We start from the raw sequence: 15,203 nt of genomic DNA on the forward strand, positions 1-15,203 counted from the left end.
CATCCAGGACAAAGGAGCTCTCCTGATCGGCACCACATCCACAAACATTCACTCCCTCCACCACCGATACACAATAGCAGCAATGTGTACCATTTACAAGAACTCACCAAGGCTCCTTCGACAGCACCTTCCAAACCCACGACCACTATCATCTAGAAGGACAAGGGCAGCAGATAAATGAGAGCACCACCACCTGGAAGTTCCCTCCAAGTCACTCACCATCTTGGAAATATATCGCCGTTCCTTCACGGTTGCTGGGTCAAAATCCTGGAACTCCCTTCCTAACATCACTGTGGGTGTACCTACACCACATGGACTGCTGTGGCTCAATAAGGCAGCTCACCACTACCTTCTCAAGGGTAACTAGGGGTGGACAATAAATGCTGGCCCAGCCAGCGAACCCCACATCCCATGAATGAATTAAAAAATCACATTTCTGTGTTTCTGGCAGAGAATATCAGGAATTCTGCCAAGTGATTTCCCCCAAGATTTTCCTATACTGTTAGAAACCACAAACAGAGGTAGCAAGTGCAATTGTGGTCATTTCAACCTGATGGTTGCCAAACACAAACAGGTAAATCACATTCTTATAGCTTGCGTTGAATTCAAGCCATCAAGGTGTGATGAACTGACACTGAGGCCAAACAAGTACCGATAGCCAAAAAAACATTTAATTTGGAATCCTCAATAACTATCAGAAATAGTTTCTTTCAATGAAGAATTCAGAGTGGGATTCTAAGGACAACAGGGGCTATTTTATTTCATTGACAAGTTTAAGTAAAGACTAAGAAATGCTAAGATTAAAAAAAAAAATAAGATGGAAAATGAAACAGGTAGTGTGATGAATTTTCAGGGACAATTCCATGATTTAGTTCTCCAATTGGACAGCATTACTCACAGGGATTGCATCTTGAGAATTCCACAGCCCATCAATTTTCAAGCACTTGTTCTAATGGACAGGAAACCATGGGCTCTGCACCTACCACTCCCTGAGACTTACTCCCTGCTGAAAGGAGCAGGCTGCGGAATCGTGCTTCCTTAATTCCAACACATCAAACATGGACGAAGCAGGAAAGGTGTGTGGGATGGTGCATCTGGAGCTCAGGATGACCAAGAGGAGAAAGTTAAAGGAGTCAATGACTATAGACATACCCATAAAACAGAGGCAAGAAAAGTTACAATGGAGAGGGACAGAGGATCACAACTGTGCACCATACAAAATCTCTAAATTTACATGAATTTCATAACTCTTAAATGAGATGCATTTACAGCTGATTGCTATTACATCCTTTTACAGTATCTTCTCTATTAGTTTACTATCTCTAATGGACATAGGCTCCCATTGAAATGGTGGATGAATCTATTTCCCACTCTACTACTTGTGGTTTAATCTGTGATCAGGCCATATTTATAAAACAATCACCATAACATTCTTTGTGGGTGAAATCAGATTGTACAAGATTAATAACATTTGTGAAGAGCTCCTTTGCCTGGTATTATGGAGCAGGTGGGTCAGTTTAATGCATTCTCTAATACAGCAGACAGGCAAATGTCACTTGTGTTCATTATTAATATTGCACATGGCAATTTCAGTCCATTTACATTTCACCAAAAGAAGGCACAAAAACAAAAACCCTGAAAAGTTCCACAAAATCACTGTCGCAACAATTTTTAACATCCTCCTTCCGTGTGATTTTCACCTTAGGGGTGGTGCACTCTGTATCCTCTTTGGTAGTTCCAATTTCAGCTGCAACCAGCTGTCATAGTCCTCTGCAGGCATCAGAACCACCTTGTCCCGCATAAACTGTGAATTAAACAGATGTGATAGGTGGTTTCAGCACTAACCCTTCTGTACAGTACAGTTACACAAGGCAGGTATTGTTTCCTCTGGGGGTTGGTATGTTAGCACACAATTTCTCTGTGTGCTAGTTTAAAACAGTAGATAAGCTGTTTAAATAAAGCTGGTTAATGGTATTAAAATAGTGCACAAATGCATTTTATATGAGCACTTATGTATTGCACTAGAAAATTAAACTCCTAGGTATTCAACAAGCACTGTTGTAACAGTAGTGTAACAGGAATTCTATAAAACTCTTTTCACCTCATTTTACTTTATTAATACTTACATCTTACAGTAGGCAATAAACTGAGAATAAAGGACTCTGTCTATGGCTTTGTGGGTGAATGCTCTATCAAGTGTTGTCCTGAACCATGCACATTGCTTGGGCTGTGTTGTGTCAGAGCAGGGTTGATTCAATTAATCTCAATAACCCATTGGCTAATGTGCAGGGAAGAAATTGAAAAAAAAAATGATTTGGTTTGCTATCTAGTGAGTTCAACTGTGAAGTGTGTTCGTCAGGTCAGAGCAGGATTGGACTTAGCTGTGATGCTTTCCTGGTGGAATAGTTCACCAAACTCTCTCTGTCTTAGTTTATGAACCATGAACTACGGACAACTGAGGCAAAATAGGGGAAGAAAATGGTATAATTTAGAGAAAAAAAACGAAATAGATCATACTTTTAGGCACAAGTGAATTCCAGAGGTAAGAGTAATTGTCCTTGACACCTTCTAAGCAAATGTGGCACCAAGGAGCCCTAGGAAAGCTTAATTCAATGGGGATCAGGGGAAACATGCTATTACCTGGAGTCACACCTAGCGCATAGGAAAATGGTTGTGGTTGTTGGGTACCAATGATCTAATTTCAAGGGCATTCCCACAAAAGTTCCTCAGTGTAGCATCCTAGGCCCAATGCTCTTCAGTTGCTTCATCAGTGATCTTCCCTCAAGAAGGTCAGGACAAGGGCTGTGCACCGATAACTGCTCAGTGCTCAGCTCCATTTGCAATTCCTCATATAATGAAGCTGACCCTGCCTGCATGTAGCAAGACCTGGGCTTGGGCTGATAAGTGACAAGTAACATTTCCACCACACAAGTGGCAGGCAATGACCTTCTCCAGCACGACAAAGACCACCCACCACCCCCCACCTTCCACCCTCCTCTTGACATTCGAAGACATTACCATCATGAAGTCCCCCAGCATTAACATCTTGCTGTTCAGCAGTAACCAAAAGCTGAATGGAACCAGCCATATAAATGCCAGGGCTAATAGAACAGGGCAGAAGTTGCATACTCTGATGATGCCTCAACTTCAAACCTCTCAAAATCCCCCCACCAGTGATAGAGCTTGGTACAGCACTGCAATAGAATACTTGCCAATCACCTGGATGCATCTCCAATAATAATTGAGGCTTGACACAATCCAGAACAAATCAGTTTCTGTAATTGGGGGCCTTGCCATTGTATGCCATATCTACCACCAGTGCACTGTGATGCAATATGTACAGACTACAAGATATACTGTGGCAACTCATCAAGCTGCCTTTAATTATGCCTCCTAGTTCTATGACCTCTATCGCAAAGGACAAGAGCAGCAAGGTTATGGGAAACACCTTCACCTCCAAGTTGGAAATGAATCTGAGTTGGACGCAATGACAGCTGCAGGCCAAGAAAGTGGCTCACTGCTACCTTCAGTGGATCAGTAATAAATATAGCCTTCTCATTGTTATCCCCCTACCTTCACAAGAACAAATATGAAGCTGTATTCCAGCAAAATCTTCCTTCCTCAACAGTAAAACAGTCCCATGACGTATGGCTCACTGTCATTTTCACTAAATATTTTTCTTATCGAAACGATATTTGCCCATTATTCTTTTCACCAGTTAGGTAGATGAATCCTTACCTCAATAGCGGCACTAATGTCTGGAGAACAGAGCTCCCAGTTTCGCAGTCCATTAAGCACTTTGAGGAATTGATGTGGCCGAACTCTGAAGCTCTGTCGTTCTCCAAACTTTCCCAGCCTTTTCAGTATTCGGTTGATCTTTTGATTTTCTTTTACAGACTCAGGAATTCGAGACAATAGGTTGGAATACCTGAAAAAGAATGAAAGACACCAGTTTGCTGTGATCCATTGTTAACAACGCTGAGTGCTGCTCGGGGCAGCTGTTAACTCTAATTGTTCCTCACTGCTGATGGTGTTGACTCTTGCTAGGGTACGCATCGACAACTGTCACCTACATCATTTAATGGGCGCTTTGTAAATGAGGCTGAGAGCAACTAGTGGCAAAATCATCAACCATGATGAGCCATCATATCTGAACTTTATAACGTATGCACAATGATAGAGCATCATCGTGAGCACTTGATTTTGGCCATATTGCAGGGACTTTTACCACAAAAGGGCAGTCTGTAGTCCAGGAGTTTTATCGTGACAGGACACTCACTATAGTATCAGTAATGATCATTAAATTGAGGTTTCCCCTTCTCCAATTGCGAGGAGGTTTCAAGGTCAATAGTATCACTCCAACTGCAAGCCAGCTGAGAACAGTTACCTCAGCACAGATTAGGGATCAAATCAGGAGTCTCCATGGCCTGCATGGTTCAATTCCTCATTGGACAGGACACATAAGTGAGGCACTGGGGAAGCTCGGAAACAATCCACTCTAATAAAATCTAATTTACCTCAACTTTTTTTCTTCTTACTCCCCCTTTCCCATTTTTCTTTTTTATACATTAGAAGGAAAGACAATAATGTAGATATCATCAGACACTCACCAGGCCTCTTCACTCATTTGTACTTTATCTCCTTTAGACTCCTGAAGCGATCTCTGCATATCCTCACTGTACGTATAAAAGCTGACTATGTTGTCTAGGGCACGGAATTTGCACTTGCTGGTCTCCCAGCGTTTCCTAAAATTTCCAATGGAACATTGAGTCAGGAAAGAGCTAAACATCATCACTTCCATTTACTACAACAGCAGTCACCATTTCCCAGCTGAAAACAACCTCTTCCCACTCTTGTACCAGTCTCTTTTTCAAATGTTCAGTGGGAGTTAGAGGGGAGCAGGCAAGCGGTTTTGGGTTTCTCATCTGTCCACTTAGGGAGTTGCCCCAACTCCACACAGCATCTGCCAATATCATGATTTGGAGCTGAGCGCAGAACTATGGATGATAACCCAGATTATGCCCTCCAAGAACGGCTGGTACATATACAGTAGCTGCCTTTGGCCAGTAAAAAAGAAACAGATGGGGTGGAATTTGAGTGGGGCAAGAGGTGGGATCACATCTGGCTTGCTGAAAATCATCATAGATATTCATATGTTAACATCATAAAACAAACTAGTAGGTGGGGAAAATACGGAACGCATGGAATATTGAATACAAGTTTCTATTTTGGAAATTTCCAAGCAGCTCATTCAAAACCCAAACTGTTGCTCTGAAACTGGATGGAGGCAACTCAAAGCACAGACACGTCGGTTGGAATCTTCCGTTCTGGAGTGTAAGTTCGGCGGCAGGTGTGGAAGTGGGAGAGATTGGGACGTGGGGGATGGGACAGCTGACCATGCGCAGTCTGGCGCTGTTCAGCTCATTACATATGCATCCGCGAGGAGCTCGCCGATCCTCGCAGCGGGGGCAGGAAGTCGCTGTTCCCGCCATTACCTCATGGGGTCATGGGCGGCATATTTATAGGGGACCCAGACAGCCTGCACTATCCTTTCCACCTTTGCCCGGCCACTACACCACCCTTCCTCGCTTACCCTTCCTTGGTCATCCTCCTCGCAACTTGCACTGCCACCACCCGGTCTCAAGAACAGGCTGGCATTTACAGATGTTCCTCAAAGAGGACAGCGGAGTGGCAACTCACCGTTAATCATGGAAGAAGTCTACCTTGCCAGGTGCACGCCACTAATGTGCAATCATGAAAGTTAATGTTCAAATACAATTTGGAGGGGGAACTTAATTCTACCGGGGTGGACTCTTAATGAGCACGTAGGACTTGCTAATGCAAGCAAAAAGGCTTCCCGACATTGTTCATCAGGATGCTCGACTTGCTTTTAACCTGCTTTTAACGTCCTGAGAACTTAATTGCGGAAGTTCATCCCACCGTCGGGAAACTGATTTTTGGCCTCCTGCCAAATTAAGTTCCCCTGTCTGCCAAGCTTCCCACTGCTGGCTGGGCCAGAAGATTCCACCCATCTTGTGGCACCACTTCATCTCTGGGCTTTAATTTTACTGTTCATCAGTTCTTTAAAAAAAAAAGGCTAATTAATTTAAGCACTTGTTTTATTAAAGGCAAAACTACATTGCAAAAAAAGATCCAGCTCAATATTGTATCAGCTATAGATAAGAAAGCATGCACCCACTTTTCCAAGGCTTCCAGGTTGTCATGGAGACACAAAGCTGCTTCCTCATTTATCTCGATGAACTTAGACTGCATCTCCAGAGAGAGAGAGGATTTGCTGGCAACAAACAGGCTGGTTTCTGAAGCAAGGTCTAAAGGTGAGCTGAAAGAGAGAAACAAGAGAGTCTAAGCATAGTTACAATTAGTCTGAGCGTACAGCACATGGTAATGAGCTATTCTCAGTCAGTCCCACCTGACGATATACACACACACGCACATACACACATGCATGCACACACTAGACTCTCAATTCAATGCTAAAATATGACAGACTGTTGAAGAAATGTGTTCACAATATTACCCTTGCCTTCTGACTACTCTATCTAATTAGAGATTTAATTTTCTCAGCTAGCCCACTAGACAATGAGTTGGTATAAACTTGTTTTTGTGTTACTTTCATTCAGTCATTGATCCATCTATTCGACGGTGTCAAGATAGCACACATAGGAATTTTACACAGACACGGTAATCAGCATGCAACGAGGAATTAAACCTGCCCTTCCATTGATTTTTCAGCACTTAAATTTGCTTACTCCACTGATGTACTCAACACATTCGTGGCATTTTCAATTACGAGAATTCAATGGAATTAATACAGGTGCATTCTGACTGGCTGTTTAGTTGTGATGCACGCAACATCTAAGAGAGCACAGCAAGTAAACTTGTGCACAGCTGTAAAAGATAAAATTATAAATGAGGTGAATTAAATGACCAGATGGTTGCTACAGTGAAGTTGCCTTGCTACTGTACAATGAGATTCCAGTTTTAAACAAACGAGTATGGAAGCCACTTCAGCCGCGTGGCATTCCCAGCATACGAAACGCAAGGAGCAGCAATGGAAGTATTAGTGGAATGACATGAGTATAGTCAGTAATGTCCCTAACTGCAAATGTGCACCAAACAGTAATTTTGAGCTGAATTTTGCACTCCTGCCAGAAGTGGGAATCGTGGCAGTGGGCGCACTAAATTTGGCATGAATGAAAGAATCAGTTTCCTGCCGGTGGAAAACTAGTTTGGAATTTTGTTCTCCCGACTTTCAAGGCAGGTTAAAGGCGGGTCGAATTTTCCGCTGAGCAATGTCAGGGACCACATTTGCATCTCATGAATGCTCATTAATAGGCCAACTCGCCAGAATCACGTTCCCTCTCCAAGTTAAGTGCCCCGCCAGTGGATAATTAGAACAGTCTGTTTTACAACTGCATACAAGTGGCGCACACCCTGGCGAGCTTCACTTCATCTGCAACCTGGAGGTCAGTAAATGCTGTTTTCGCCTTCCTTTAATACCATAACTGCTAAATATTGGGTGCCTGTAGCGCAAACTGCACCAAGGTGGGGCATGGGAGGCACAACCATGAGAAGGGGTGAAGCATAGGCAGGACTAGGGGGGTGTGGGGGAAGCAGAATGGTGGAAGACAAAAGGGGAGGGGTGAGACAGAGACAGAACTGGGGAGGGGGAAGACAAGACGGGTGGGCTGAGACAGAGACAGGACTGCGGGTGGAGGGGGAAAGACGAGAGGGGAGGGGTGAGACTGAGACAGGACGAGGGTTGGGTGAACTGAGTGGAAGAGTGAAAGGCTATCTGGGGGTAAAAGTTAAAAGACTGTCCAGGGAAGAGTGAAAGACTGTCCAGTGGCTGAGGCCCTGTCAGGGGCATTTTTCAGGGACTGTCCTGGGGTTGTGCAGGCCATGTTAGAATGCTCTGCATGGCACTTATATCTTGGTCCTGGTCTTGGGCTGGGGAAGGTCTCTCTGGGCAATGACAGTCATGCACAGAATGGTCTGTAGGGCGTGGTCAGTCAACTAAGGCATTTGGTCCTGGGGGGTTCAAGTCATGGTACTGAGAAACATAGGGAATAGCAATGTTCAGGCAAAGCATCTGTGTTCTGCACATAAATAGTTGAAAAATCATGGGGGAGGGCCCTGAAAAATAAGTGTGTGTGTGGCCTTGAGAAGGGGAGGGATCAGATCAACAAGGGGCATGGGGACATCAACATTGAAGGGTTCAGGGGGCAGAACAGGAATATTGACTGTACAATGATGGGGTCAAGAGTAATGGGGAGGCTGGATAGTTACAAGACTGATGGGAATTAGGAGCCGATGAGTATGGAGGGAGATGGGAGGAGCTTGGTGGATGATAGTGGGAGGTTGAAAGCTGGTCACACTTACAAAAGTGATGAGCACCATGTTCGCATTCAGGTGATTAATGACGCAGTTGGAAAAACAAGCTTGAAAAATAATCGATATGGGAGGGGTCTCAGGGCATGTGGGAGGAGTTCAACACACAAGTTAAAGGCCGATTGAAGGGGCGCCTTATTAATTTCCTGCTCAAACCATGGAGAACATGGCTTAGCTGAGCGCTGGAATTGAGGGCTAAATGCACAATGACCGAGCTTAGCTCCTTTAGTAACGTTGCGCATTCATGTGAGAATCCATTAAGTTTTGGTGCTGCCGTGCAGTTGGTCTTCATGACCATCTGATCCTCACAGATGCATGTGAAAAGGGAAAGAGGATCAAACAATCAAGGGCCACGGCTGCTGCACAGAAGCTAAGTGAACACAACAAGCCTCAATATTCCCAGTGTACCGGTCATGGTTTACAAGGCACCATGCTTACAGTCATGACATAAGTACAAGAATTGGGTATTGATAGTTATTGTCTAGGCTCTTGGAGATGAATTGACAAGAGTCTGACTGAGGTCTATAGCACATGGGTCCATTGAGCCTAATGAAGACCCTCATTGTGAATGCGCAGTCACGTCAAAGGGGAATGCTCAGCCACTCGTCAACCTCCAGGATGTTATTAGCCTATGGCCTGGGATGCCATGTGTAGACTCAGGCAGGTCAAGGGCTTGAGGTTGGACTCCTGGCTTGGAGACGGAGGGGCATTCAAGGGAACTATCACTGATTGCTCAATTCTATCTACCACAGACACAAGGAGGAGTGGAGAATGCAGGCTGCAGGCAACACTGTCTTGTTGACAGCTATAATTAGAATGAGGTGAAGAAGGCCTGGTTGCTGATTGGCACAGCTCTGAAAAGAATAGAAGACGCAGCTCATACATGGAGATGAGTGAAAGGTGATGCCGCAGGCACCTTCCCTTGTCTAGGGACGTGGCAGCTCATATTTGCCATCTTCTCCGTGAGGATTTCATGCTACACAGACTAGGAGGGAATTCCAAGCCGGTTACTTTGAAGACCACTGCTGCACTGAACTTTTTTTTCCCAGCAGATCCTTCCAGGGCTCTGCTGGGGGCCTTTGGGAAATCTCACAATCGGCGACACACAAATGCATAAGGGAGGCCACAGATGCCCTTTTCAGTAAAGCTCACCATTACGTGCAGTTCCACATGGATGAAGCAAGCCAGGCTGCTAAAGCTGTGGGTTTCACTGCGATCTCAGGGTTCCCGCAAGTGCAGGGCCTTCAGTTGCACACATCACTGCACACATGTGGCCTTGACAGCTCCCTGGCAGCAGCCTGTGAGAATCATTAATAGAAGAGAGTTTCATTCTCTGAATGTCCAGCTAATTTGTGATCACAGAAATCAGATCCAGCATGTTTGTGCTAGGTCCCAGGGAGCTCACACAACTCTTACATCTTGAGTCACTCACCGGTAACACAGATCTTTGAGGGCCTCAGAGCTTAGAGGGCTGGCTCTTCAGTGACAAAGGGTACCCCCAGAACAGGCTAATGATGCCTGTTCGTTGGCCACAGAGTGCATCTGAAGAGAGTTACAATGCTGCACATTTTGCTACAAGGTCCTTAATAGAGCAAATGATTGGCTTCCTGAAGATGCGTTTCTGATATCTGGGCTGTTCAAGCGGGGCTCTCCAAACCTCATCACAGAGAGTGTCCCACATCATCATTGTTTGATGCGCCCTGCACAACCTTGCGCTGCAAAGGGGAGATGTGCTGCCTGAAGGAGACATTGAGGAGCTAGACGTCTCCTCGGATGAGGAGGACGTTGAAGGGGATGACTCTGAAGAGGGTGAGGATTCAAATGAGCCACATGAGGATGCCATTGCACTGACGAGATGCAGCAGACTGGCAGATGCAGGGGATGCACCAACATCTTCATTCTCAGCTTGAACATCTCAGTGAAGATCAGAAATCTTACCATGATCACAGAAGCAGCATAAGTCACCTTCTGCCCTAACGATGGGGTCATCCTTGGAAGGCATAGTTGCCTTGGCAACATGTGGCCACTGTGGAATGCGATTAACACTCCATTAGCACAAGTCCTTCAGCAACTCCACATAATCCAATCCTTCCAACCATGGTATCACTAAGTTATTGGACATGGCAGCTTTCAAGCGGATGAATAGCCAACTCACAGATTGATGCACTCATGTCAGCATGACACCAGCTTAGTAAGGCAGCCCAAACACAATTAGCATTCTTCAATGCTTTGTGCTTTGACGTCTTGAGAGGGAGCAGCATCCAGAGAACTCCATTCCTCCCAACGCCAGCGCTCATGAATGCATAGCGGAGATGCATCACCTTGCTACTGCCCCATCAATTGCCCTTCGTACATCAGGATGCAGTGACCTTTAAGTCTACATCAAATTGTGCGCTGTGCCTTTACACAAGGATTATGTAAATCACCGCTAAGCAGCGTCCAGGAGGAATTAAGATCATCAGATTAGGAGGTAGCTTCATCAAGAACATACATCTGACATCACACACTCATACCACTCTTGCAGACATTTGTAATGTTCTTGATTGATCCTTACTTCCCTAGTCCAGCATCATGCATGGGGAGAGGGGGAACTAATCATGGAATGATGTTCAGCCTTAAACTTGGAGACGAGATATACCAGAGAGAGGCAAGGAAGCCTTTGGGGTTTGAAGTTTGATACTATTTCTTTCATTAATTCATTCTCATAAATTAAGCGCCATAGCTAACTACACATTGGGGAAACAATTATAACGTTCGTCGCAATGAATACTTGTGCCATCCACAAACACCAGACATCAGTGCGACAGCAGCAGGTAATCAGTAACTTTGATGAGCAATTCTCCTGAGCCCAAATAATATCTGCCTGAGATTGATCTGACAACCATCCATTATTGTCACATATGATGTGCCTTTGCTGATGTCAAAGATGTGGAAATAAAGGCTACTCACTGTGATGAGATTGTGCGAGGGTTAAGGCCCAGGTGAGAGTTCATTAGGGGTCAGGGCGGGGTACATTTTTGACCCCTGAATGAATGCGGGACATTGAATCACACTGAATTTCAATTGAATTCATGAGACTTGGAGAAGGATTAATACAACATATATTTAGAGAAGTAAAAAGTATATACAATGAGTGAACAACAGTGCCACCATTGTGCATTCAAAACTTCTTAGTTTTTCCTACCTACCGCTATTGACTAGAGGCAGTCCTGACATCTGCAGCAGAGGTGGAGGCAGTCTGCTGACACCTATGCCCTGTTGTCTGAGATGACTTCAGTGGGCTTCCTCCGGTGGCCCGAGTCCTTGAGGGCCCCAGCCTGCTAATGGTCTGCTGCTCTGGGGCAGGTGCACCCTCCTCGGCCTGATCTGCTGGAGTTGATGGGGTCACTGGTAGAGGAGAGGTGGAGCGGCAAGGAAGCCTTGGAGTGTCCTGGGTGAATGCCCCAGGATATCTGGCTGGCATTCTTCCTCCCTCTAGGTGCCCAATGGCCCCTCCCTGACTCCTTGAGGAAAGGGGGCACCCGGAGGGAGGTCGAGGTGACTTGTCCCCCTCTTGCCTAGCCACTTCTGGAATGCACCCATGGCGAGAGCGATGGTGTGCAGGTCTGAGCAGAAACTACTGGACCTGGGTCTCCAAGGTGGCTGCCACGCTTCCCATGGAGGCTTCATTGCGCTCGCATACCAGAGCCACAATATCTGACAGAATGTGGACGGACTCCTCCATCCTTCATTCCAGTCTGCTGACGGCCTCTGACAATTCTGCCTGATGTTCCCCTGCCTGCCTCTGCATCGCCAACATTTCTCTTAGGGCAGATGCTAGGGGCTTGTCATTGGACAAGGTCTCAGCAGGGGCCTGGTCTTGAGCAGCCCTCTGAATGTCAGAGACCTCAGCCGTCACTGCCTCCACCGGCTGTGAACCCATGGCTGTTAGCTGATCATCAGATGTTGAACTCGAGCCTACTCTAGATCTAGGTCCCACTGTGGTGAGTGTATAGCGCTGGTGGAGGGTACAGGTGAACGCAGTGAAAGGTCTTCATCTGAGGGTAGGTCTTCTTCCTCCTCCTCCTCAGAGGTCTGGGGCTGAGTCTTCTCCTCAAGGATGTCTTCTCCCTTTATGTACCTGCAATCGAGAAAAGAGAGAATTAGTGATTGATTAAGCAGGCTCATACATTGAAGATCACTCACAGTCATTATCCGCATGTTGTCGGTAAATACTGGATTTACCCTCACTGGATTGTTGGGGAAGGCCGATCTCACCTCTACTCAGGAATAAACTCTATCCTCCAGCCAGCTCTGTGACCTTTTCCTCAAACCGTGAGAATGTCTGCAACTCCCAGGTTCCCTTGACAGTCTTGGCTCTCTCCCTTTTGTTATGTGAGATCTTGCCCTGCATAAAGACAGATGGGTTGACTGTGAGCAATATGGATTAAAGAGCAGTTCAGAAGTCTGCTGGGTGCACTGAGCCCAGTAAGGGATTAAGACGTTGTTTGTGCAGGAGCTTACATGAGATGGTGATCTTAAAGTGGCTGGCAGACAATCTGCGCTGATATCCCATCTGCTGGTACTGTGAGACATCCCTGTGGACTCTAATCTTTAGACGGCCTGATGCCCTTATGAGTGTGAGTTTTCTGTGAGCAGAAGTTTCACTACCCAGACGGAGCAGAGCTGCACTGCAGGGAGGTCTTTCGAGTTCACGAGCGCTAACCTCTCTGGCGAGCTCCTCAAAGGCTGGCATGGTCAGGTGGGAGGACATTCTGCTTCATCCCGGGGAAGGAGGACTTCCCACCTTTCCTGGACGGCCCGGAGGAGAATCCCCAGGGAGGCGTTGCTGAACCATGGTGCTGAGGATTTGGTTCTCCTTGGGCCTGTTGCTCTCCTGAGCAACACAACACCCGGCCTGGGCTGAGTGAATGTTTGTTCCGGTGGCCTTTCAAATATGGCACTAGGACCTTCGCACTCATGAGGTAAGGTGTGGCGGGCGAATCCCTGCCCACACTGCCACGAGATTCGCCAAGCTTTCCGCAGATGCATAATTATTGAGCTGAAAAGCGAAAGATCGTATGTGTTCAGCTGTCCCCACCGTCCAGCAGGAATCACACCGACTTTCCTGCCCATCACCAGGCTTAGTTTCCAGAATGGGAAATTCCGCCTTTTGTTGGCTGCAGTGGTTCAATGAATACAGTGAGGTCCCAAGCGTTTGCATTTTCTGCATCTCTCTATTCTTCTGCTTTCCTCGCCCGGGTTGAGGTAATGGCACAGGAAGAGGGAAAGACAAGGGGAGAAGTCAGTAGCTCTTTGGACTGGAGTGCTGTTTCCTGGGTGACAGTATTACTCCATTGTAGTGGCATTTCTTGTTATATTGCTTGTTCCGCATCCAGTACCAATGAGCAAGAATTATTAAGGTCAAAGCCATTGTCTTTAGTCCCTGCCAGAAATTCTGTTCCCTAATCATTCACTCCTTTTACCTGGAAAAGCAACCATGCTGCTGTATTTGACCCTGAAACGAGCTTCTGAGCACATTTCCACATCATTACTAAGACCAGCTATTTCTACTCCAAAACATCACCTGAGTCCACTCCTGTCTCAGCTCATCTACTTCTGAAGGCCTCATACGTGACTTTGTTAGCTGTAGGCTTGACAATTCCAATGCTCTTCTGCCCTCAGTAAACTCAAACTCATTTAAAACTCAGCGCATATGTCCTCACTCACATCAAATCCCATTCACCCATCATTATCCCTATGCTCGCTGACCTACACTGGTTCCTGATCCAGCAATGCCCAATTTTGGAATTCTCTTCCTTGTTTTCAAATCCCTCCCCTTGGTCTAGTTCCCTCCATACCTCTGTAAACTCCCCTGGCTCTAAAACGTCCTCCGGATCTCTGGGTTCCTCCAATTCTGGCCTCTTGCAAATTCCCGACTTTCGCTGTTCCACTGTTCATGGCCATCCTTTCTGCTACCTGGGCCACAAGCTCTGGAATTCCCTCCATAAACCTCTCTGCCCCTCTAAACTCTCTCCTCCTTTAAGATGCTCCTTAAAACTTACTTCTTCGATCAAGCTTTTGCTCAAATGTTCCAATATCTCCTTACGTGGCTCAATGTCAAATATTGCTAGATAACCCTCCTGTGAAGTGCTTCAAGATTTTTTACTATGTCAAAGGAGCTATACAAATGCAAGGTGCTGTTCTTTGTGTTTGAGTCTAGAGAGTGAGTATTCGAGTGAGGGTATCTGACAGTGGAGATGCCAAACAATATCCTGTCCTCACCGGACACCCATCTTAAAATTAGTGCTTGTAATTAGGAGTGGCAACTCAAGATACATTTTCCCTTCACCAGGGCACAGCACGCCCTATAGGCACCCTGGTTGGCATTCAGGTCGCTCAGCATTGAGGATTAAGCATTGGACCTTCCTGCTTTATGGCTTATGGTCACACTAACTGTGTATTTACCAGCTGAGACTTTGGGGGTGTGGTGGTGGGGAGGGGGGGGGGCATTGTTTGGAGGAGGAGCTAAATGGATGCTCTCCTTGTCAACAGCCCACCCTTCACCCTCTGTAAACTTCAGCTCATCAAAAGCTTTGCTGCCTGTATCTCATTCTACACCGTCACTCACTCACCCATCACTCTGTCCTTGCTGACATACGGTGACTCCCGGTCTCCTAGCATTTCAAATTTAAAATTTCTTTTCATTTGCTTCAATCCCTCCATGCCTCTTCCCTTTTTATCTCTGCAATGTCCTCCAGCACAACAATCATTCCCCCTTTCAAACTGTAAATTAGTGAGTCCCTCTCCTG

At 46.0% G+C, this 15,203-nt stretch overlaps 1 protein-coding gene across 1 annotated transcript in view; it reads right to left on the reverse strand.

The window, feature by feature from the left end:
• Nucleotides 1–873: 873 nt before the first annotated feature.
• LOC144687109 (coiled-coil domain-containing protein 60-like) overlaps nucleotides 874–15,203 on the reverse strand; it is a 109,979-nt gene continuing 95,649 nt past the window's right edge. The window contains exons 11-14 of the mRNA XM_078552866.1: nucleotides 6,200–6,340; nucleotides 4,611–4,745; nucleotides 3,739–3,928; nucleotides 874–1,804 (exon numbers count right to left, since the gene is read on the reverse strand). Coding sequence (XP_078408992.1) covers nucleotides 1,697–1,804; nucleotides 3,739–3,928; nucleotides 4,611–4,745; nucleotides 6,200–6,340 — 574 coding nt within the window. The 3' untranslated portion in view covers nucleotides 874–1,696. The remainder of the gene's footprint in view (nucleotides 1,805–3,738; nucleotides 3,929–4,610; nucleotides 4,746–6,199; nucleotides 6,341–15,203) is intronic.

This window comes from Cetorhinus maximus, chromosome 12 (assembly GCF_964194155.1).
Source record: "Cetorhinus maximus chromosome 12, sCetMax3.hap1.1, whole genome shotgun sequence".
NCBI lineage: Eukaryota > Metazoa > Chordata > Chondrichthyes > Lamniformes > Cetorhinidae > Cetorhinus > Cetorhinus maximus.